Genomic DNA, 26435 nt, shown 5'->3' with positions numbered 1-26435 from the left:
TTTTTCAGTTTTTATATTTTTGATTTAATAATAAAGTAAATAAAATTAAGTTTTAATTTTTATTATTGGTATGATTTTGAAATAACGAAATGCAGGATTCCTGTACATACATTAATCAAAGATTTTGGTTTGCGTTGTACAAATTAAATATGAAGGTCATTTGTTGAGACAAATAGTTTCTCTTTTATTTTTTTTCTTCATTTTTTTAGTTTATTTTAAATTGACATTTTATAACTTAAAAAGTAAAAAATATAATAGTACAATTTCGACTTGAATCTGCAAAGGTAATTGTATATAAACATATAAATATGCTGCTCTAGATACACGATGATAATATACTGAAATAAGGAGCTGTATAGTCCTTATTACATATGTGTCTACTATTTTTAAACAATATAATTGGCGATTTCTAATATACTCTCATTAAATTCGAATCTATATAAATATTTTGTAAACAAAGAGTAGTTTATATTAGTGATGCTATCAAAGAATAAATTAAGTTTAAAATGGAATCACTCTTGAAACAAAAAAATGCAAATTTCAGATTAGATAAATAAACTTTTTCAATAAAAAGAATAAAATCTCTCAGAAAATGTAAGTTTTACCAGTATAGAATTTTTATAATAATTTTTTAATTAAATAATTTTTTATATATAAGTAAAGATTTCAAGAAAGCTACAGAATTGCATTTTGTATCAAAGAGTCAAAGCAATCGTTCAGATGCAATTCACACATGGTCATGTGCAAAATTTATGCATAGAAATATATATATATATATATATATATATATATATATATATATATATATATATATATATATATATACACATACAGGATGTTAGCCAGGAATATATTTTCTACCGCATTTTTGTCGTATTGGGAATATTAATTGTTATTTTTCTACAAAATGTAAGGAATTTTTCTTGCTATTGTTCTATTACTTTAAAAAAAGAATTCTGCAGCATACGCAGTAATTTCAGTATGATACCATTACTGATGATTCATGCCTGCTTAAATCAAGATAAATAAATTAAATTGAGACAGAAATAAAAAGAGGATTAACTTATTTGCATATATATATATATATATATATATATATATATATATATATATATATATATATATATATATATATATATATATGTATATATATATATATATATACTTATATGTTTTACTTATATTTTAGTAAAGAAAATGACAGATATAAAAAGTGTTGTTGATGTTTTAAAAAATACTTCAAAGGGAAAGCTTAATTATTCTTCAAATTTGACTCCGTTAACAAAAGCAGCTTTTCCGGTAATAAAACATACACAGATAATTAAAGAATCAACTTTTTCTGGTAAGCAGTTTGAGGTCAGTATTGTTACTTATATTAGTAACTTGAAAATTTAAAAAAACATTTTTCATTATTTTTCCCCTTTTTTTTTTCAAAAAGAATGTCTGAAATTTAATATTCAGACAGTATTTAGTATAGTGCATTTTATTTTGCATTTTTTAGAATTATTATTCACCAGAAAGAAATGATGAGAAAGGAAATGAAGACCAGCTTTTCAAAGAGAAATGTCTAAAATCAAGAAATTCAAGAATAACTAGTCATAATGTTGATGAACAAAATGATGAAAAATTGAGCATTTTATCAACCAATTTTACATCAATGCATATTGTAAAACAGCTTCAATCCTGTATACTTGTTAAAAATAAAATAGACCAAGAATATAGAGATTGCTCTGTTAAAAAACAAAAACAACGAGTTGAAAATATGAAGCTTGTCATAAGTGAAATCAATCAGGAGTGTGAGTTCATGATAGAAAACATTGAGAAAAATGTGGTGGTTAAGCTTGATAACGAGTCTATCTCTCTCAGTGCACAGGAAAGTGAAATCAGCCAACTCTCATCTCATGAAGTGCAAAATTTTCAACGAGTAAAAATGCTACGAGATGAAGATGTACAGGTAGGATGTTATTATTGTTTAACTTAAGTTATAAAGTTTTATTATTAAGATAAAAAAACATAAATAACTTATATTTTTTTATTTTAAGTTATCCAATCTATAGAATAATTTTTGTTGAAGTGGCTCAAAAAAGTTAAAAATAATAACAATTTAGATATGTCTAAAAATAATAACCATTTAGACTAAATGGCATTGAGTATACTTGAGTTGTTTATTTTAATTTTAAGTTAGCTCTTTAATTAGCATTTTTATTTTAAGTTAGACTAAATGGCATTAAGTATACTTGAGTTGTTCATTTTAATTTTAGGTTAGGTCTCTAATTGGCAAAAAAAGATTAAAAAAAAAAAAAAATTCTTCAAAATGGTTTTATAAGTCTTTATTTTAAGTGTCTATGCCTTTGTTTGTTCTTTGATGTAATTTATAGTTTAATCTCAGGATTGCTTAGAATAATAAAGGTAGGAAGTTTAAAGAAGGTGTTTATCTAAGCTTACTATTTGTACTAAACCTAGCTGCTTGTTATATAACTTTAAAAGGTCAAAAACTCAACTTCCTAAACAACCCTACTGTGCGTCTTAAATACTGCGAAGAATGAGATAGGGTTGCAATCGAATGGAACTTGGTTACATGCTGTAAATAGTGATCAAGCCTTCCTGGGAAGCACTTGTTCATCCATGTTTAAAATAATTTTTTTAGACACACTGACCACCGCAGTTTGCATTTTTTAACTTTTTAAGCGTTTCAATAATTCATGTCAAAAGCTAAATTTATCTACTGAGAAAAAAAAACCAATTCTAAAAAAAGAAAACAAAATTGTAATGAAGTATCAAATTTTAATTATATAAACTAGAAAAATTTAATAATTTGAAAAAAAAAGAAATTTAAATTAAAAAAATGTTAAAATTTTTAGTTAACTTTCATATTTTTTTTTAGGATGGTTGTTTTTTGCAATCAAATTTGATGCAAGTTGAAAAAAAAATTATATTTTATAACAACTTATCAACAATTGAAAGTTTTGATATGCAAATTAGTCACAATTTTTATCAGCCCATATAATTAAGAAACAAATTTGCAATATATGCTAGAACTATGCAAAATTTTGTTAATTTTTTTTTTACATTTATTTGTTTTCATGTCTTTTTGCTTTTAAAAATATTTTTGCTATACTGTAAAATCGTCTAAGTTCGGTTACCATGTAGCTGTCATTTAAAAAAATATATAAAAAAAGCATGCAGAACTCAAATTTTAAAAACTTTTTTATCAAATAATATTTGTAATTAGTTCGTTAATATGAATCTATTAAAAAAATGTTTACATGCAACCTGATGAAATAATTCTTTAGCAAAACAACAATTTGAAAAAATGCATACTATTAAAATCTAAAATAAGCAAATTATTAAAATAAATTATCATATTTAATCTTAGTATTATTAAGAATCAACAAGTTAATTATATATACAAAAAAAAAAATAATTTTTGAAAATTAACAACATTTTGTTTATAAAAATTAGTAAAATTTTGAAATACTCTAATTTCGGTCATTTACGGGTAAACAGCAAACGAAACAATTAGCAGTAATATTGTGATGTTGATGAATGTAAAATTTACCGGTAACTTTACACGCATGAATTGACAATAAACACACAAAGCTCATTTAAAGCAAAGTGTTTTTTTGTTAATTAAAAAAACCTTTTTAAATTAATTGAAAAATATATTTTTAAATTTATTAGCCTGTGGCGTAGCAAATGTGATAATGGCCAAAGTAATAAAATAATTGACTAATTACAATAAAAATTAGAAAAACTACTACTTATCTTTTAAAAGACCTTTTTTTATGTGCTCCTTCTTGTTTACTTTGGTGTCCCAAAAGACTTTTTATGAAGCCCGGGGCGATGCCCTTATTAGTTACTTGTATTACCTGAATTTATATCATAGTTTTACAATAAAACAACATTTAAAAATTAGTTTTCATTACTTGTAACATTAAGTTTGTGATACATGATTTAAATAAGCTTTTCCTATTAAAAAAGTATTGAGAAAAAATTTCAAATACCGTAAAATTGCCAAAGTTCGGTCACTTAAGCTTTGAATATTTATTTATCATGCATAAATAAAAAAATTTCAATTTTTTTTCCTGAAACATAGAGAAAATTATATTGGTAATTGATATTTTAAAAATAAAAAAATGAAAAATAAAAACTAATATTCAATATTTAATTTAAAATAAAAACATCTACTTTGACCAAACTTTCAATACCATCTTATAAGTTTGGCCGCTATATAAATACTATATAATTTAAATGTTGTTTTATTGTAAAACTATGATATAAATTCAGGTAATACAAGTAACTAATGAGGGCGTCGTTTCATAAAGTTCGGTCAAAGTAGATGTTTTCATATTAAATTAAATATTGAATATTAGTTTTTATTTTTCATTTTTTTATTTTTACAATATCAATTACAGGCCTTCCCAGGAGAGGCGTGCGGTCGGTCGCTTTGAGTGACCACGCATATATATATATTTTTTGAGAGTTTGGCCACGGTTTTTTAGCATATATTAATGACGCATTTTTAAAAAGGCGCTGAAAAAACCCAACTAAATTGTCGTATTATTTTATTATTTTTATTCATAATTTATTCCTATTATTAATATAAAAATATGAACATAAAAATGAAATATATATATTTATACTTATTTATAAAAATTTTTTTTTTCTTATTACAATTTTTTTTTTTATGTCTAGTAAACATTAAAAAAAAAATTTATTTATTTATATTTATTTATATTATAATTATTTATAATATATTTTTAGGTGTTGATTTTTTCAGCAACGATATTTGAGACAAGTCGAAAAAATAAACAGAAAATGTGACCGAAAACTTTTTTAATCAATTTTGAAAAATATGCTCTGCCGACGCGGGATGCGAACCCGGGTCTCCGCGGCGCTTTGTAATGTCTTAACCGAATGAGCTAAACATTCATATACTTATCAAGAACCTTGTAGATAATAATTCTTCTAGAACTTAGAAGTTATTTTTTGTAAAAAGACATACTTATGCAAAAAATTTAAAATTCAAAAAAAAAAAATGTAAAATAAAAAAATAAAAATTTGTTATAAGAAAAAAAAGTTCAAAAAAAATATATATATATTATTTTTATGTTATTATTTCCTTATTAATGAAAAGAATAAATTATTAAAAAAATTACAAAATAATACAACGAATTTAATTTGATTTTTTCAGCGTCTTTTTAAAAATGCGTTATTTTTAATATATGCTAAAAAAGCGTGGCCGAGTTATCCAAAAAAAAAATATATCCGTGTTCACTCAAGGCGTGCGACCGCACGCCTCTCCTGGGAAGGCCTGAATTACCAATTTAATTTTCTCTGTGTTTCAGGAAAAAAAATTGAAAATTTTTTATTTATGCATGATAAATAAATATCCAAAGCTTAAGTGACCGAACTTTGGCAATTTTACGGTATTTGAAATTTTTTCTCAATACTTTTTTAATAGGAAAAGTTTATTTATTTGCTATTTCTTTGTAAAATATTTTATTTGATTAATAAATTTTTTAATGACAGAAAATTTTAATAAAAGAATTGTGTGGTTTCTTTTATAAATGTATCTACCGCATTTGATGCATGTCTGTTTCCTTTATATTGCCCAATTTCCAATGTTATTACAAAATACTAGAGATAAATAATAGAGAAAAATGTATTTAAAAACTTAAAAAAATGTTTTAAATAGACTCCTAAAAATTTTGGTAAAAAAGTTTAAAACATTAGCCCACAAGCTTTTGGAGCATCGTCAATAACAAAAGTTCATCTGGAAATAAACTATTGGGTTTAAATCCCCAATTTGGAGAATCCAATAAAAGTACAAACTATTTTAATGGAGGTAGTGAAAACAACCAAATGATTTATATTTGAATATTAGTATTAATGACTTTTTATTTTTACATAAACTTGTTAAACAATAAAATAATAAATTTTACAAATAAATAGCAATTAGTTTTCTCGCTTTCCTGTGCATTTATAAAAAAAGTAAAGTTTAGCAAAAACATATGAAAATGGAATATCAAAATTGTCTATATTTCTAGCGCAAATAGTAAAGTGTTTCCTTAATATACTGACTGACCAAAGTTGCAAATAAATTGCATATTAAAACATGTTTTTATTTTCGTTATATTCTTATCTGATTTTTTCCTCGACTTGAACCAATTTTGGTAGTGGAGAATAACAAATGCCCTAAAAAAACAAAAGCAGTAAAATACTTAGGTATACTATTTTTTGAAAAGTTTTTTTTAGTCTATTTTATTTAGATTTTCTATATCGTTCGCTTCCTTTCTTTAAGTATTGCTGTTTTATTCTCTGTAGTTTCTTATAGCTTTATTTTGCTGCAAATTCTAAAAACTTTATCAAGTTGTCTAAAAAAATTACTATAAATGTAGACGAACAAAGCATGCAATCGCATGCTCTTCTCTGGAAGGCTTGTTGATCGACTAAAATTCTGTTTTGGTATCGGTTTTTGTCAAAATTTCAATTTGAACCGACACCGAAATTTTGGTCTCAGTACTTTTTTTAAATTCGGTAAAAGGCAAAATTTCGGTTGAAAAAAACACCAAAAACCAAATGGTTTGTAAGATTTTAAATTTTTAGAAAAAAGGTTATTTTTGAAAATTTCACAAAATATCTTACTATTTCAAAATGAAATTTTAAACCCATTGTTCACAAATTACTTATCTTTTTAGTTACTAAATAGCTCGATTCTTAAAAAATATCAACAAAAAAAATTAATCAAACCATTGCAGTGTGCATAATATTTTGAATGACAATGTTTATTTAAAGGTAAGAAGTTTTCTTTAAAATAGTTTAAATAAGTCCAGGGCTCGAATTAAGCATATCGTGATCGCGAATCGCGATTACTTTTCGCACCTTTGCGATTAGTTTTTTCTTAAAATTTGTTTTTTCGCGATCTTTCTTTTTTTCGTGATTATTCTTTTTTTATTTTAGAAAATTGATACTCTATTCCCGAATATTTTGTGTTCTTTTACAGTATAAAACTGCAGTGACTTCTGTAACGATAATTTTTTTTTTAAAGCGGAGCGTAAAGTAAAAGAAAGAGAAATAAAAGATTTAGAAAATCAATTAGTAAAAATGTTCAAAAGCAGGGAAAAGACCGTTTGTTTAAGGAAGGAAAAAAATTTATAAAAACAAACGATTAAATACCTATTCGAATCAAGAAATAAAAGATTTTGATTGAAAAAAGTAATTGATTGAAAAGTCACTTTCTTAACTCGAATTCTCAAGGGCTTTATTCCGATTTAGCTCATTCATTATGAACAAATTTAATGATATTTTTATAAGTTTATTTTGCGAAGAATAGTGGAAGGCAATATAGACTCTAAATAGTTATTTAAAAAAAACTTTAAAGTTTGTTAGTACAATTTTAAATTAATAGCTATAAATGGATGCAAATAAGGACCACAGATGCAGATTATCTACAGTTAAAAAGTGGGAAAAAACATTTTAATTGCAAGTTAGAATATGATTTAAATGGAAATGAAGTTATAAGATTAAGATGCAGTTTATGTAAACAATTTGAAAAACGGATAAGTCAAACAAAATTGTTTTCCATGAACAATATCAATAAAAAAAGATTCACTGGCATCGCACTTAAGCAGTGCGCAACATAAAGAGACCACACGAGTTCATCAACAAATAACATTAGGTTCAGTTTCATTATCTAACCATGTTATTCATAATGCTCCAATCGGACGTGGTTTACGTAACATGGCCGTAAAAGACGCTGACTCGTTACGGAAAAAGTTTAATATTGCTTATTACTTGGCAAAACATAAATCAAAAATCAAAAAAAGTATTACATCGTAAAAGATTCTATTATTTAGACTTAATATTTTATATTCTTATATTTTATATTCTTATATTTTATATTATATTCTATATAAGTTAAAATAAATAATGCCCCCTCCCCTCCGGCGAGAGGAGGGGTTATGAGCAACAAAAAAAATCGCGATTAGATTTTTTTACATTAATTCGAGCCCTGAAGTCTTTTTTTGTTTATTTAAGGTAGTGAACAAAAATAGCAATAAAGGTTTCTTATCCCATCACCAACATCAACTGATGTGGAAAGGTTATTTTCAACAGTTGGAGATATACTGAGCAATGAAAGAAACAGGCTATTACCACATAACCTCAAAAATATCTTGTTTTGCAGAGAAAATCTGCCAGTTGTTAACTTTGGCTATTAACTTATATCACCAACTGATGTATTAAATCATAGTTTGTGAAATTCATTTAATCAATTGTAACAAGTATAATAAAAATATGTAATCAATTCTACACGTATAATAAAAACAACAAATGTAAAATTGCATTTTTAAATAAAATTTTCTAATGAAATAAATTTTGACTAGCTGAAATGTTGGTATCAGTTTTTGTAATTTATTCACCGAAATATCGGTTTTGGTTTCGGTGTACAAGTCCGCGTCAAAAATTTGTAAGGTGTGTTTAAATTAGAAATTAAAAGTATTTTTTTTACAAAGGAGACAATCTGCTAAACAAACGAGGCAAGTTAATTTTTAAACGTAGGCACAAAAATAAATTTCTCCTTTCATTATTTGGTAGCAGAGGTTCGTTTTCCATTACGTCTTCTTGTATTATAACTTCAGTACTCATTTTACTGTAGATTGTAATTTTTTAACGTTTTTTTTTTATACTTTGATTTTTTACTTCATGACTAATGCTTACCAATAGGCATAAAATTTTAAGTTCCATTAAAAAAAAATTTTTCCAAATTTTAATTTTATATATATATATATATATATATATATATATATATATATATATATATATATATATATATCAGGCTTACCCAGGAAGGCATGCGATTTCAAGTCTTTATATGGCCATGCAAATAATATTTTCTTTTGACAATTTAACCACGGTCTTTAACAAATGTGCTGAAAAAATGTTTTTTAATTACGATAAATAACTTCGACTCATTTAGCTTTACTAACGTTTTTATATTGCAAAATCCTTTTAAATAAAGAAGCTAATGATTTTAATTAAAGTATCATTGAAAGTTGTTTAAATTTTTAATTATATTTTTTAATTATATAGATTTTTTTATAAGTAAAATAAACAAAGGAAAAATTATTTTAAAAAAGTTAAATTTTATAAGCGACAACTTTAAACAGCGATAGTCTCTTTAATAAACTTTATATCAACTTTCGCTCAACTTTTGCCTTTCTCAATCTCTAACTCAAATAGTCAACTTTCCAACTTGCTTTCCTTACAACCCGAATCATTTACCTTCTCTACTTTACCCATGTCTTGTTTCTGATCCTACTCAGTTTCTCCACATTTACCCTTAGATGCTTCTAATCACAGATTTATCTCTCTAAAACTATTATCTCATAATTCTTCATCAACAGAATCCCCCTATCATTGTACCTCTTACAACTACCTTGAAGCTGACTGGGACTCTTTCCGTGATTTTCTTTGTGATGGCCCTTGGGTAGAAATCTTTCATCTTTCTGCTAACAAATCTGCCTCATACATAACTTCGTGGATTTAGGCTGGCATGGAATCTTTTATTGCCTCTGGATGACTCCAGGTCAAGCCTCACTCTTCTCCATGGTTTTCCTCACCTTGTGCTGCTGTGATTTCCAATCGAAACCATTACTTTCAAATCTATCAACAAAACAATTCTCTATAAAACAGACGTCTGTTTACTATTGCTAGAAACCATTGTAAAAATGTTTTGTCTAACGCCAAAGTCTGCTATTCTCAGGTCAGGAAATCTTGTATTTCATCACAAAAATTAGGCTCTCGTGAAAATTTAACAGTATTTATCTGTTATCCCTTTTTTCGAAAATTCGATTAGAGAGAGATTTGACTCGTCTAACTACCGTCCCATTTGTCTTCTTCTTATCATAAGCAAGATTTTTGAATCCTTAATTAACAAACACTTAATCTCTCAACTTGAATCTAATAACTTTCTGATCATCAATATGGATGTCGATTTTCTCGTACTACAGCTGATTTGCTAACAGTAATAACCAAAGGTTTTATCGTGCATTAGATAGAGGTGGAGAAGTTAAGGCTATTGCTCTTGATATTTCTAAAGCTTTTGATAAAGTTTGGCATGCTGGTCTTCTCCATAAGCTTTTTTCTTACTGTATCTGGTTATAGTTACGGTATCTGGTAACATCCTTATTAGATTATTGAGTCCTTTCTTTTCAACCATAGTATCGAAGTTGTCCTTAATGGATAGCACTCTTCTTCATATCCTGTAACTTTAGGGGTTATTCGAGGTTCAATTCTTGGCCCTATGCTCTTTTTAGTTTACATTAACAATCTTCCAAATATTCTCACATCTAAGGCAGCATTGTTCGCTGATGATACTACCATTTATTCTTGTCATGATAAGAACCCAACACTCTCTGATTGCTTGGAGGAGGCATTTGAGCTCGAAAAGGATCTCACTTCTGCTATAGCATAGGGTTGGTGAACTATAATTCAGATAAAACTCAATTTTTTTCAGCCAATCATTATCACAATTTAGATCTTCCTATATTTATGAACAATAACGTACTCGATGAGTCATCTACCCTTCATCTTCTAGGAATAACTCTTACTTCCAATCTTTCTTGGAAACTGTATATCAAATCCATTGCAAAATTAGCATCTGCTAAGATTGCATCTCTTTATCGTGCTCGACACTTTCCTACTCCGGGTTCTTTTCTTTATCTCTATATATCTTAAATCCGGCTTTTTATGGAATGTTGTTGCCATATCTGGGGCAGATCTTCTAATGATGCTCTTTCTCTTTTAGACAAGGTGCAAAATTGCATTGGAAACATAGTTGGATCTTCTCTTGCAGTCATCCTCCAACCATTATCACACCATCGTAATGTAGCTTCTCTTTCTTTTTTCTACAAATATTATAATGGGCATTGCTCTAAAGAGCTGTGCCATCTACTAAAATTCATCCTCGTGTTACTCGTCATTCAATTAAGTCTAATCCTTTTTCTGTGACTGTTCCTAAGTGCTCCAAAAACTCTTATTTGTCTAGTTTTTTTCCTCGAAGAACGGTTCTTTTGAATTCGCTTCCTTTATCTTGCTTTCCTGATTCATATAGTTTGCAATCTTTTAAGTTGTCTGTCAATCGTTATCTTGCTCTACAAACTTTATCTTTTCTCTTCCAGCAACTTCCAACTTTAATAGTGGTTGCTTGTAGTCTTGTTGAAAGTGAAGATGTTAACAAGTATATATAAGAATTATTAAAGTTAATTCACTCGAAAAGTAGAAAGATTTTGTTGAGAAGAAGAAAAAAGACAAACTTTTTTGAAAGTCATTTGAATTAAATAACTTTGATCTTTACTTATGTATTACTATTATTGAAACGCATTTAAAAAAAGTAATTTATTACTTCTAATATTCTTTATAAAAATAATAATAAATAATAAATATATATATATATATATATATATATATATATATATATATATATATATATATATATATATATATATATATATATATATATTATATTTATATAAGTATGTATTTTTTATTATAAATGTCTTTGGATTTAAAAAAAAAATTATATCAACATTTTTAATAAACAATTTAAATTATTTTTTTTGTGTGTGTACGTTAATGCGAAGAGTTGTTAAGAATCTTTTTTTTTAACTTTTAAATATGCGCTTTTATGTACGCAATCTTTTTTAATATGTGCAATCATTAGATCTAAGTTGTTACTTTATATATAAAGAGTTTTGCATAATATATTATAGATACAGTAAAGATAAATGATTCAAAGTTATTTATTCCAAACGTAATTTAAACAATCTTATTGGTATGGTTTATTATTTATTTTAGTTAAGTTTTAATTTTATTTTAGTTTTAGTTAAATTATTTATTTTTTTTCATTATAGATTGAACATTATAGATGCAGTGTTATAACATGTTTACAAGAAATTTACTTTTTTGTAAAAAATAGAAGAGGAAGAAAAGTTACAATAAAAATAATCAAATTTTTTTTTAAGAAAATTTTTTTTATTAAACAATGTTTATTATATGTTATACCCAAACATCAGCTTTAATTTTATTATCTATTTTATTATTATGTATTTTAATTTATCTTAAACTTATTTATTTTTATCTTATAATTTAGAAAAAATTGTGCACTGTCAATTATATAAAGCTGATGTAACTTCTATAAAATATTTTTCTAAACTCTTATTTTTCAAAAAATAAAACTTAAAATATCAACAAAGACATTGCAAGAGCTATATTGCTTCAAGCGTAAATACTTGTATTAGTTAAATAAATAAAAAACCTCTTCTGTGGATAGAACTCTATTATTAATTTTTCAATACAATCAAGGAGTTTAGATACCGTCATTAGGGATTGTCCTTAAATTACATAATGCTTTTCATTAAATTTTTTTTTATTACAATTGGCTGTTCTGTTTTTTTATAAAGGCTCTCCGAAGAAAAACTTTTGATCTTTTTTATTAAAAAAAAGCAGGAACTGTTACACAAAATAAAAAAAACAATCGCATTTGTAAGCAAAAAAAGTCAATCTGAAACTCAAACTTTGGCTTTTTATTCTAGGTTGTTTGCACTATTTTTTTTTATTTTTTCTCATTAATATCTAAAAAAAGAAAAAAAAAAGGTTTATACTTATAAAAATTTTATACTTTTGCTAGAGCCGTATATTGCTCCTGTAAACCATTTAAGGGGAGTGTGGGCGAGAGCAAGAGCTAAAGCTCTTGTTTCTTGCCAAGGCCTGTATATTTATACACTGTAGTACGTGTATATATATATATATATATATATATATATATATATATATATATATATATATATATATATATATATATATACTGTTTTTACTAACTTTTCTGACTTGTTATCTCTGAAACATTCTCAAACTTTATCTTCATCATATTTAATTTTTTGGACTGTACACTCTACCAAAGCTCTTTCGTTCTTAAGTTGTCAGATGAACACTCCTTTGTTAGTAGTTCTGTTAGTAACTCATCAGTCATCAGGGTACATTTTTGTATTCTTCAAGTGTCCAATCTTTATGAGTTTTAGCTTAATTCAGCCCATGTTGTTTTATTAGTTTTAGTTTTTTTAGCTGCTACACATCCTTAAAGACATGCAGAGTGCAGTTATCTTTTAACTGTTGAAACTGATACTTAACTTGAACAAATTTATTTAATTTTGCTGTAATTTGGAGAGGGGGGGGGGGCTGTTAAACAACAATTTTGCTTTGAAGTTTTAGTTTTACTTTTATAAAATGATCTTGTGTTACTGTTGTAATTTAGTGGTCTTCCACTACACATCCTGTCCTGATAACTGTTGGTTTTTTGTTGTCTTTTTAATGTATAATGAACCCATTTTGCAGAAATACCCAGTTTTTGGCAATTTCTTACTGTACCCTTTATCCCAAAGTGTAAAAATTTCATCTCATTTTTCAATTGATAACTGTGACCAATTTGGCATAATAAAAGTTAAAAATAAATATTTGTCTAAAAACACCACTTAACTATAAAGAGATATAACTGTTAATAAAGAGTAATAACTGACTAAGAGATAATTTTATAATAATATAACTATCTTTCAGAATAACTTAGGTAACAATTTTAAAAATTTTATATTTAGACAGGTCCAGACAAGTTTGTTTTGTTTATTAGATAAAACAACTTTAAAGCAAGAATCAATTATCTTTAAATATGAATAAAAGTACTTATATCGATTCAATTAAAAGCATATAAAATGTATTATCTTTTATTTTTTCTTGGAATCAGACTGTTAACTTTATAGAAAATTAGTTAACAATAAAATGTTAACTTTATAAAACTTAAAATGGAAATTAATAAAGTAAGTAGGTTCTTAAAAATGCTAATGTTAAAAGGTAATATATTTTTAACGTCTCAAGTCCAAATTGGTTATTTTAAATAATGTGCTTTAAATGACTCATACCAAATTATAAGTAAATTTTTGGTGAGCTTTCAAAAAAAATGATAGAATATGTTAGCAACTACTGTTGCATATTATTATTGTTCAATTATAAGTCTTTAATAATTATTAATATTGACTGCATATTCTTGCGTTTTATAAAGATATCTTTTATTTTCTTTGACTTTCAATCCTAATGAAATAAAGTCTTTTAAAATAAGTTCTAAACTTTTGCAAATTGCAGGGATGGATCCAGGATAATTCGGTGTTTTGGTTAAATAACTTTCGGGTAAATTCTAAACTCCAAACTTTTGCGTACTCATACTTCATTATTATACATACGTCATTAAATGATGTTTTTCCAAAAATTGTGCAGATAAGAGGGAACAAAAATGCCCTAAAATTTAAGTATCACCTGTCCAAATGTGAGAGGAATTAGTTGTTAAGAAAAAAAAATTACTTCCTTTTAAAAGACTGAAATTTGTATATATATTTGAAGTTTCATCAAAAAGTCTTCTGGCATTCAAAAGTTATAGCTATAACTTTTGAATGCCAGAAGACTTTTTGATGAAATTTCAAATATATATATAAATATAAGTTATAGTCAAAGCATGGAAGCTGCAAATTTAAATTAATTTCTAAACGAAATATTGTTTTTCAATAAAATTTTAGAACCTTGAAGATGATAATGAAAACTAATTACCCTCACAATTAGGCAGTTGTTGCCTAATTTTTAGGTATTTTTGGTTCCCAAACCTGTTTTTCCACGCAGCAGCCTTGTTTGTCAAGGTTCCTGTTTTGGAGTTCAAAAAAGTCAATATAGCAGGGGTTAAGAGGAAACTTGAAACTTGTATTTTTTTTTCTTTTTCAATTAATGATTTTGGTCAGCTTTTTTTGCATTTTAAACCATTGTGCATCAGTAGCAAATTGAAACCTTTTTTATCTTTAATCTACAAATTAGAACCTTTTTTAGATATAGTCAACAAGCCTTCCCAGGAAGGGCATGCAATCACACGCCTTGTTCGTCCAAATTTAAAGTAATTTTTTCAGACAACTTGACCACGTTTTTATATAGTAAGCGTTTTAAGAGTTTGCGGCAAAATAAACTTATAAAAATCTAAAGAGAATAAAACAGCAATACTCGAAGAAAAGAACCAAAGGCTTTACGAAATAGAAAATCTAAATAAGTTAAAAAAATGGGATATTAAAAAAAGAAAATTGTCGTCAAAAAAATAATATACCTAAATATTTTACTGTTTTTGTTTTCATGTTTTTAGAGCATTTGTTATTTTCTACTACCAAAATTGTTACAAGTTGAGGAAAAAAGTAGATAAGAATATAACGAAAATAAAAATAGTTTTGTTATACAATTTTTTCACGACTTTTTTCAGTCAATATGTTAAGGAAATTCTTTATAATTTGCGCTAGAAGCATGGACAATTTTTAAACTTGTTTTTCAAATATTTTTGCTGTTTTTATCAATGCACAGGAAAGCGAGAGAACTAATTGCTATTTATTTGTAAAAATAATTTATTTTTTTTCTAACAAGTTTTTCATGCAAAAAAATAAAAAGTCATTAATACTAATATTTAATTATAAAATATTTAGTTGTTTTTAATACCCCCATTATTTTAATACCCCGTAGTCTACACTTTTTTAGGATTACCCAAATAGTGCATTTAAACCCGATAGTTTATTTCCTGATGAACTATTGTTATATCCCTTGTGGGCTAGTGCATTGTTACTTTACTGAATTTTTTTTAACAAAATGTTTAGGAGCCTATTGAAAACTTTTTTTTCAGATTTTAAATATATTTATTTAAACAAAGCAATCGTAATGTTCATTCTCTCTAGTAATTTGTATTAACATTATAAAATTATATTATAAAAGAAACAATTTCAGACATGCATCAAATGCAATAAATACATTTATTAAAGAAACCATGTTATTCTTTTTAATTTATTCCATCATTACAAAAATAATTAATCAAATATATTTTACAAATATATATAGCAATTTATTTTCTTATTTTCCTATTATATAAGAGAATAAAACATCAAATATAGCCAAAACATTTTTAAAAGGAAAAAGGTGTACAAATCGAATAAACGTAAGATAAAAAATTTAAAAAATTCCTCATAGTTCTAGTATACATAACAAATTAGTTTCTTAATTATATGGACTGATGAAAATCATGAGTAAATTGCATATCAAAACTTTCAATTGTTGTTAAATTTTTATAAAAGATAATGTTTTTTTCAACAATGACTCTAAAAAAAATATAGACAAGCAAGGCGTGCGACCGCACACGCTTTCCGGGAAGGTAGCTCAACATAATAGGCAAATTGGAGAATATAAGGGTTTTTCCTTTCTTTAGTCAGCAAAACTCATTAAGCGCCACCACCAACCCTTTCCCTCCCTTCACACCTACTCGCCCTAGTCTTGTTCTTATCAACCATGGTCTAAATATAAAATCATAGTTGAAATTTAAGACTGCTTTTTTTTAAAAAAACTTTTTTACTAAATAAATTTTAAATCATAATAAATATAATCTTGCATTTTAAAACTTTTTGGTGGTGTTAAGATATGTCCCTAATCAATATTTTATTTTAACAATATGTCAATATATCAAGTAAATTGTTGTGTTATTATTTTTATATAATTTTTTTGCTATATGTATACAACTAATATAAATTGATATCTTTTTAAGTTTTTTGATGTGGTAACAATTTTTATTAATTATTTAATTTTCTCTAAATTTATGAACATACCATTGTCATATGCTATTTTCTAAGTTCTTATCAGAAAATTTAAATTTTGGTTTTTCTTATAACTCTTTTAGAAAAAACGAGTTGAAGCAGAGGAGGAACGAAAAAAAATTCAGCATGCAATAAGGCAGAAAGAAGAAGCTAAAAAAAGAATCAGAGATAATAAAATAAAACTTTTTGGTTTTGTGGAGCCTGCCCAAGTATTAAAAAAAAAAATTATTTCTTTATTTCAAGAAAACAAAAATAATCTGCCACAATGTGTTACTACACTATTGTCTCAAGTTTCCACATGTTTTAGTCAGTTGTCACAAATTGTTAATGATGGCGTAAATGGCGACAAAGAAGATTTAAATTTTGAGATAAAACAAGCTTCTCATTTGTTAGATTGCTTGGAAAAACTTTTTAAAACTTGTGAAATAGAGAAAGAAAAAATCCAGCTTGATTATATCAATGATAAGAAAACAAAAGCTGAAAAAGTTTTTGCTTCCACCAACAATATCAAAGTTTCTACATCCCAACCTGATATTCAACATTCAGTTGTACAATCGGTTGCAAATACAACAAGTACTCCTGAATATACTGTTGTTAATAAAGACAATTTTAACATAGATTTTCCGCCTGAGCTGGAAAATATTAAAACTTTACTGTTGCAGGATATTAATCATTACATTGATGCATTTGCATTTAAAGATTATTTACAATTGAATCAACTTCTATCACAAATTGAAAAACAGTGTGAGCCATTAGATAAATCTACTACACAAGAGAAAAAAAACTATAAGTTTAATTTATACAAAGTAATAAATACAACAATAAATGCAATATCTGATGAAAGTTCCAAACATTTGTTGGCTAAGTTATTAAAATTATTTTCTTTACTTACTGAACAGACAGTAGAGGTTGGCAACAAAACTGTTAATACCAAAATGGATCCACTTGCATTAGTAAGATTTATTTTAAGTTGATATAATTTTATGTTTTTATTTTTTTTCCCAGTGTATTCAAAGCTTGGATTTTAATATTAACTAGGATGACCCTTATGAATAGAAATGTACCTTGTTCATCTGTATTCTATCGACACATACCTCCTCTTCTCTGCAAAGTACGCATATTCATTACAATATCAATACCCCCTCCTTCCTTGGCCTAACATTGTTTCAAATTAAAAACATTAAAATCAAAAGAATATTCATTTTATTTGACATATGTCTGTTGCATAATATATGTTGATTTTTATATTTGTTAAATTTCCCCCACCTCCTCCCCCTCCTCCTCATCCTCCTCTCAACTGTATTCATACATTATGGATGAACCTTAAGTATACTCAACTATCAAAAAAGTTTTTACAAATTTCTTTTAATATTTTAAACAATGTGCTTAGTGAGTGGGTCCTGGCCCCGGATAAAAATAAGACCCGGCCCTGGCAAAATTGTAAGATTTATTAGGGTTTGATGCCAGGGGCTAGGAAAAAAATTTATAATACTTTATTTATTAAAAATTTATGCATTTACTATTTATTAAATCAAACTGTTTGAGGTCGGCAAAAAAATTTGACACAAAGGGGTTACGATAAAACAAAGAAACAAGGTCTACAATTTTCTCCTGACCTCATACACTTTTAGGTCGGCATTGCCAAATGCCGATCCTAATTCCGAGGGTTTTATATATACATATATATATATATATATATATATATATATATATATATATATATATATATATATATATATATATATATATATATATATATATATATATATATATATATATATTAATAAATACAGTATTATAAATTTTTTCCTAGACATTTTTTTTTCATATAGATAATTTTTTTTGTATTTTTATTTTATGTCTATTTTTATTTATACATATTTAAATTTAATATTTTGTTATAAAAATAGATTTTTTATAATTATTTTGTTATTTTTATTTAATTATTATATATCATATTTCTTTTTTTTTTCATCTCTTTACAAAACAATTTATCAAAGTAATATAACCATATTTAAACCTTGCCCTAACCCTAACCTTTAGCCTGACCTTAATCCTGACCCTAACCAAACCCTCAACCAAATATAGCAGCACTCCTAGCGGTAGCAGGCTATAAGATATTCGATTTATGTTCTTTTCACTATGTTTAAAAGTTGCTTCTGGGCACATTTTTTTTTACAAAAAAAAAAAAACTTTAGGCATTTATATATATATATATATATATATATATATATATATATATATATATATATATATATATATATATATATATATATATATATATATATATATATATATATAAATTATGTTAGTGTTTTACAAATAGAGTGCTCAATGTTCTTAAGAAATGAGCAATAATAAGTTAGTAAAAAGTATTTTACTAATTAGTGTGTATATATATATATATATATATATATATATATATATATATATATATATATATATATATATATATATATATATATATATATATATATATATATGTATATATATATATATGTATATATATATATATATATATATATATATATATGTATATATATATATATATATATACATATATATATATATGTGTATATATAGATATATATATATATATATATATATATATATATTTATTTATATATATATATATATATATATACATACATATAGATATATCAGTTGTGGACAGGAAAGGCATGCGATCGCACTCTATTCCTGACCATGCGTTTTTTGTTTTTTTGAAACAACTAAACCATGGCTTTTGAGATTTTTGGAAACGTTTTTAAAAAGCGTGAAAGTCTTAGGTAATAAAAAGTGAGAAATTGCTTTTAAAGATTGTATACTTCAAAAGACATTTAAATTATTGTAAGATAATTTTTTACAATGAATTTGAATGTTTTTAAAACAATTAATTTTAAAAGCAACAACTAAAACGATTGTTTTAATAAAGATTTTAATGAATTCATATATTTAATAAAACATATAATCATATAATAAATAAAATCAAAAACATAACAAAACTATTTTTTTTTTGTTATGCTCAATGATATATAAATACATGTCTAACTCCATAAAAATTCTGTTAGGAAATGTGAGGCATTCTTTTTGGCGGAAGCCATGTTGAATACTGGCAAAACATTGTAAATAAGTGATTAAGCATTTGCATAAGTTTTTTATTATAAACTTATTATAAAGTTATAGGCATGTTTAGCTTTATTTATTAAAGACAATACAATATAATCTTGTTGGTATAGTTAATGTTGTGTTTTTGTAGAAGAAGTTGACATAAATTATTTTATCTGAATGTTGTTTTTATAATAGTAAACTAAAAGTAGTTGATGTTACTTTAAAGTTATTGTTATAAAAATAATTTGACTATCATAGAAAAAAATCTTTAATGTATTATATGCTTTAAAGAAACTAGAAATGGATTAGATTATCTAGGTACTTTATATTCAAATTATTATTACCAATATTTTATTACTAATATTTTATGTGTGTATATATATATATATATATATATATATATATATATATATATATATATATATATATATATATATATATATATATATATATAAAATATTCTATATATTTTATTTAATATATATTCAATGTTTAGATATAAACTTTATTTTCTTATTTTTAATAAAAGTTTTTATCTAAATATTAAATATATTAAAATATTGAATATATTTAAAAAAAACAACTATATTATCTCCAAAACTATACACTTCTTTTTTAAATTTATAATAAAATATTTATATGCCTTACAAAATCATTTTATTAAAGGTAATTTATAATTTTATTAAGGTAAGTAATATAACTGACTTTGTTTTTATTGAGAAAGTCATTAGTAAAATGTTTTCCATAACAAAATAAACGAATTGAGCGATACTTATTAATTATCTTTTTTAAGAGTTGAAAGGAGTACATATCTTCAGTTAAAAATTCATGACATAAATCATGCTCATTCAGTTTATAAATCATGCTCATTCAGTTTATAAATCATGCTCATTCAGTTTAGGAAACAGTTTTTTACATGCAAGCCCTTCATTAATTTTATAAACCATTAAGTTTAAAATTAAGGACTTTAGGTTTTTTTAAGAAAAAATGGTTAACATTTTTGAATTCATGCCTATAACAAAACCTTTAAATTATTTTCTCACTCTTTTCAATAATTTTAATAACATTAATAGATGGTATATTTAATCCACCCTGATTCTTTAAATTTATTAAGGATAACCAAAATGATTTGTAAAATATTGAGTAGTTATGATAACAAATTACATTATCTGGTTGTTTAAGTGCTTTAGTACAAATGCAACAAGTTAATTTGTTTTTAAGGGTTCTGACAATGTAACCAGCTATATAACCAAGTATTGCTTGTTTGTATATTGATGTTGAAATTGTTTCAAGGCCATTTGATAAATTTGCAACTGTATTTTTATCTTTGTCTTTGATTTCTGTTTCTATGATCAGTGATCTCGTTTTGCTCTACTTCAAAAAAATATTGATCCAGCTGAATTTTTTTCAAAAGTGAGGCAATTTGCATGTTGTGAACCAATCAAAAAGTTTTGTTAAAGAATTTTTCTTAGGCTTGACTTTAATTGTATAACATTTGGAGTATTATTAAAACCATTTTTGCCTCAAATACAAGCAAACAGCACTTCTAGGTGATCTTGAGATATTTTGTAGGTCAGCACATGTTTAAACAAACTTTCCAATCTTGATGGCAAATAAAATGACAAATCTTTGATACTTGTAAACCTATAACAAATGTTTTTCTTTTATGTTTAAGAATTTTAGTCTCACATTTATCTGTTAAGTTAGCAAGGTATTGAATTGTTTTTTTTATAATACCAAGCTAATGGATTTTATCATTAAGAAAGGGAGGTTTTTTCAAATCTTTGCTAAATGGACTTATCGATTTAAATAAATCAAAAAACTGATTTATTTTCCTTATAAAATCTGATGTGCCTTGAGCATCATGAAAAGATGGATGCCCAGATAGCATTAAAAATACAATAGCATCTGCTACAGAATTACTAAGCGTTAGTGCAGCTATTTTCACATTTATTTTATGACTGAAAATATGGCTATTGCCGAGTTTATTAGCAAACTTTAAGCCATACTTCTCTTGCAAATTTTGCAGAATGGTAATGTGCTCCCACTTTATATATCTATTTTGACTATCAATAAATACACCAAGCTCACACATTTTAGCATATGGCAAGGATCAGGAATAAAATCTATATTGTTATCATAAGATTCGATATTAAAATAAATTTTAATATTTTTAACTTTATCAAATGAACAATTAAGACTTTTCATTGCACTAAGAATGACAAAAGCTTCATCACAAATTATGCTGTGAACATCTATACCATGTTGAATACACAAATTAACTGCTTTAGTTAAAAGACAAATTAAGTTTGTTGTTGAAATTTTTTCACACAGAACATATCCAATAGGACATTTTCAATGACCTTGAAGCATAAATACAAGAGCCTCAGTAGTAATGGTATCTGGATCAAAAGCAGATATTTTGTTTCCATAATCTGAAAAGCCTTCAAAGTTACCATTACTTGGAATATAGACAAGACCTGATTTTATATGCATAGCATCAATGCACAATCTTTATACATAACATCTTCTGATCTCTTTTGTTTTAAAAAACACCTTTAAAGAAACCAGGTGAACAATCAATAGACAATCAAATCAGTCAAATGAACAACTTGCTAGAGAACTAATACAAGGTAAAGCAAACAATGATCTAACAACAGTATATGCACGAGGTGAATAAAAATGAAGCGCTAAAGCAAATTTCTTCACTTCACTTGTGAATATCTGTGACCTATAGGCTACTAGCCTAGAGGTCACAAGATCCTAGAGTCTAGGATCTTTATATTTATTCACAAGTTTAGATTTAAATAAGTCACAAACAAGTCCACTTGTTGATAATAACTTTTCTGGACTTGTTTGTGACTTATTTAAATATAAGTCACAAACAAGTCTAGAAAAGTTATAATCAGCAATAATATGGCAATGAATGGCAAGCTTTTGATAACTGATGAACTGCATCAGCTAATAAAAGCCATTCTCAAGTTTTTAATAATTTCTGTCATTGTATTTATTTTCAATTCTTTCCTTCTTAGCTTCTGCTTAAGAGTTTTAACTTTTCGTTTAAATTTGACTTTGGATGGAGAGTCAACTTTATTATTTAGATTATCAATAGAATCTACACTTGTAAAAATATGATTGTTAGGGGAAGATGACAAAGAAAGAGACTTCTTTTTTTTATTGACAGTTTCGAATGTCTCAGTTACATTAATAGAAATATGTTTTTTGTTGATGGTCTTTTTACAAATCATTTTCTCCAGAAAAATTAAAAAGAGATGGTACAGCATCAGACTTTAATCGAGGTTTATTTGCATTTTTATAATTATAATATTTATGAAGGTACATATATAACTATATTTTGTTGGAATAAATGATGCTCCTTTTGTTGCCATAACCCATTTTTGATAAAGATCGTTATTTTTTAAAGGGAATTTATGAAAGGATATTTCAATACTTTTAATAAATCGGTATGTACAACCATAAGCAGAACAGAATATAACCATTTCTTGAGTAACAAAAGTGAAATAAAAAAATGTCAAATCTCCTTTGTTTTTTTTGCCAGTATTCAATATGGCCAAATTTGCCTCACAACCGCGGCTTGAGTTAGATATCTGCGTAATATTTATCATTGGTTATACTATGTAAACTTTCTAATAACATTTGTTTACACTAAACAAAACGCTTTAAAATAAAGTTTTAAAACGCTATAAAATAAATTATCATAGAATATTAAATAAAACTTTTATTTCAAAAGTTCTTTTTTTTAATGATGAATGTAATTTTTTTAAACAATCTGTATTCTTAAACAACGATTACAATGTATGTGTTTCAATAAACTTTTTTTAAAAATACTTTTTGATAATTCAAATAAAGTTAGTTTTTTATTAAATGATAGATATAAGTTTTTTTTATTTAAAAGAGTTCACCTAGTTTTATAAAAACATTAGTACTGATCTAAGTTTTAAAGTTCGTCGCGTTGGTTTTGTATTAGGAGAATTAAAAAAAACCTTTTAATTTTTTTTAATGTTTAATTAAAATCATTTATATCATTATTGTTTTATTTGTTTATGTATTCTTTTTTTGATGGATATATAAAAATACATTGATAAATAAAAAATGATAATAAAAAATTTTTTATTTAGACATTTAAAAAAAGAAAAAAAGATTTATTTGCTATTCTCCGAATATAAAAAAAATCAGTTAGGAACTTGTCAAACCAAAACGACGAGTTACTCAATTATTCCTTAATGTAATTACAAAATGTAACAGAAAATAATTTTCTATTAGTTTTCGTTTTTCAGATTCATGTTAGTTAATTTTTTTTGAGCTATAGGTTTTATTTTTTTTTTTAATTTCTCTTTCGTTAAGATTTCTTCCTTTTTATTTAGTTTAGCCTGTTTAATATTTTTACTTTGTCGGTTTTATTCAGCGCATTTTTAATTCTAAATATCTAAATTTTAATATCTAAAGAACCATGGTCAAGCTTTCAAAAAAAAAACAATTACATGTGTGGCCAAAATTGGAGTGTGATCACACGCCCTTCCTGTCCACGACTGAAACATATATGTTTCAAATTCGTCTTTGCATAGAATACTGTAGCCATATTTGGAGTAGATCTTCGAATGATGCCCTTTCTCTTTTAGACAAGGTGCAAAAATGCATTGTAAGCATAATTGGACCTGCTCTTACAGCCAACCTTCAATTATTGTCACATCTTAATGTCGCTTCTGTTTCTCTTTTCTATAAATACTATAATGGGTGCTGCTCTAAAGAGCTAGCATCTCTTAAGCCATCTACTGAAATTCATTCTCGTGTTAATTGTCATTCAATTAAGCCTCATTCTTTCCTTGAACATCAGTTCTTTGGAATTCTCTCTTGTTTTCCTGGTTCATATAATTTGCAATTGTCTGTTAATCTTGATTTATAAACTTCATCTTTTCTCTTTCTGTAACTTCCAAATCTAATAGTGGTTGCTTGCGGCCTTATTGAAAGTGAAGATGTATGAAAAATATATATATATACCAGCTTCTTAAAGAGCAAGGTATATATTATTATTAAATAGAAATGAGTCTATTTTACAATTTAAAAAATGCCTTGCATTTTAGTTCATAAATGTTCAACTCGAAGATCATGCATAAGTTATTTTTCCTATATTAAAGTGACACAATATGATATCTAGTCAAGTTAAAGTCTCATAAACATGTCTGAAATATGCATAAATTTTTTTGACTACATTGCATTAAAAAAAAAAAGTTTTTACTACATTGTAGCAAAAATGTTTAATGATTTGATTTTTTATAAAACTTTTTATGCAAAGTTTCTTTATACACACAAGTGGTTTCGGGTCTCAAAATCTCAATTGGCCTGGATCCTGTCGAAGGCAAGTGTTTTGCTACCTTAAAGTCTTGACATTATTTGTCTGCTTTCAATAGAAATATTTTTATGCAGTATATATACTAAAGGAAACCTTTAAACAGTAAATGTAATGCTGTCATGATGTGTAAAAAAAAAAACAAGACATAAGAATGCGTGTCTTAAATTATTTTACTCCATCATTTATTTATTTAAAAAAAAAAGAAGTATTTTTGTTTTTGCACTGTTTTCAACACCTAATAAATAAAGATTTTTTGTTTTCAATACAATTGTCATTTTACATTTCAATATAATCATATTTCAATATAATTCAATAATATTAATTTATAAATATTATGATTATATATATATATAATTTAAAAAATAAATTGTATATATAATTATATATACTATAAAAATATTTTAATTTCTATATAATAGGTCAATAATAATAGGTTTCATTTAAAATTTTAAATAAAATTATAAATAAAAATATTTTTAATTATATTATTCATGTTGTTATTATAATAGATTTTATGTAAAAAAAAAATCTATTATTTTAGTTTCTGTGCAAGAACCTACTGGCAAAGAAACTAGTTCTTCAAGGTGCTACCCAAATAGCCTCTAATTACCAAACGGCTTTCCCAATTGCAGCTATAGCAGTATGCGTTTGGACTCTTTTTCCCGACTGTGGACAGCTGATTCTTGCTCATTTTTATAGGAATTGCCCGTATCTTGTACCATTTTACATACCATACACAAAAAATATGGATATCCAAGAGTATCATAAATTGATTGGCTATGATATAGACGATGGCAAAATAGAAGACGAAGATAAATATTTAAAAAAAGTTTCTGGCATAGTACGACTTTATGCAGCAATAGTCCAAACAGAAATGCCACCTTTTATTGGAGATAAGCCGCATCCGCACGGACTTGACTATGCTTGGGTCTGGTTAACTCGCTTTCTCACTTTAGAACCACGTCCGTCTATAAGTGCGGTCATTATTTATGATTTTTTAGAAGTTGCTGGTCATGCCATGATGAAACGATTTGGAAAACAATTTCAAAAGTTGCTTTTTATTTTGTACGATAATTATTTACCTAAGGTTATAAAAGTGACTTCTAATGATGGAAAACCTATGATCATTCGATTAAAAATGTTTTTAGACGCTTGTGTTAAAGAAGGAAGAATAAAAGAACCTGAGGGCTTTTTGCCGAAGCAATGGTGGAATAGAAATTAAATTAAAAGAAAATCTTTTATAA

At 25.7% G+C, this 26435-nt stretch overlaps 1 protein-coding gene across 1 annotated transcript; it reads left to right on the top strand.

The window, feature by feature from the left end:
* The first annotated feature begins 572 nt into the window (after window positions 1-572).
* Window positions 573-26435, top strand: LOC100215401 (mRNA export factor GLE1). The gene is made up of 5 exons (XM_065819912.1): window positions 573-594; window positions 1190-1356; window positions 1502-1954; window positions 16793-17662; window positions 25733-26435. Exons 2-5 carry the CDS (start codon window positions 1198-1200, stop codon window positions 26411-26413), a joined length of 2163 nt encoding a protein of 720 aa, XP_065675984.1. The 5' UTR covers window positions 573-594; window positions 1190-1197; the 3' UTR covers window positions 26414-26435.

The sequence above is a fragment of the Hydra vulgaris genome, chromosome 15 (assembly GCF_038396675.1).
Source record: "Hydra vulgaris chromosome 15, alternate assembly HydraT2T_AEP".
Taxonomy (NCBI): Eukaryota; Metazoa; Cnidaria; class Hydrozoa; order Anthoathecata; family Hydridae; genus Hydra; species Hydra vulgaris.
This window is presented reverse-complemented; position numbering and strand designations above follow the sequence as displayed.

What these genes read in the sequence shown, in the direction of transcription:
- LOC100215401 (XM_065819912.1), top strand. Translation starts at nt 1,198, where the DNA reads ATGACAGATATAAAAAGTGTTGTTGATGTTTTAAAAAATACTTCAAAG. An exon ending in TACGAGATGAAGATGTACAG is followed by an intron (nt 1,955 to 16,792) that starts GTAGGATGTTAT and finishes TAACTCTTTTAG; the next exon opens with AAAAAACGAGTTGAAGCAGA. An exon ending in AAATGGATCCACTTGCATTA is followed by an intron (nt 17,663 to 25,732) that starts GTAAGATTTATT and finishes CTATTATTTTAG; the next exon opens with TTTCTGTGCAAGAACCTACT.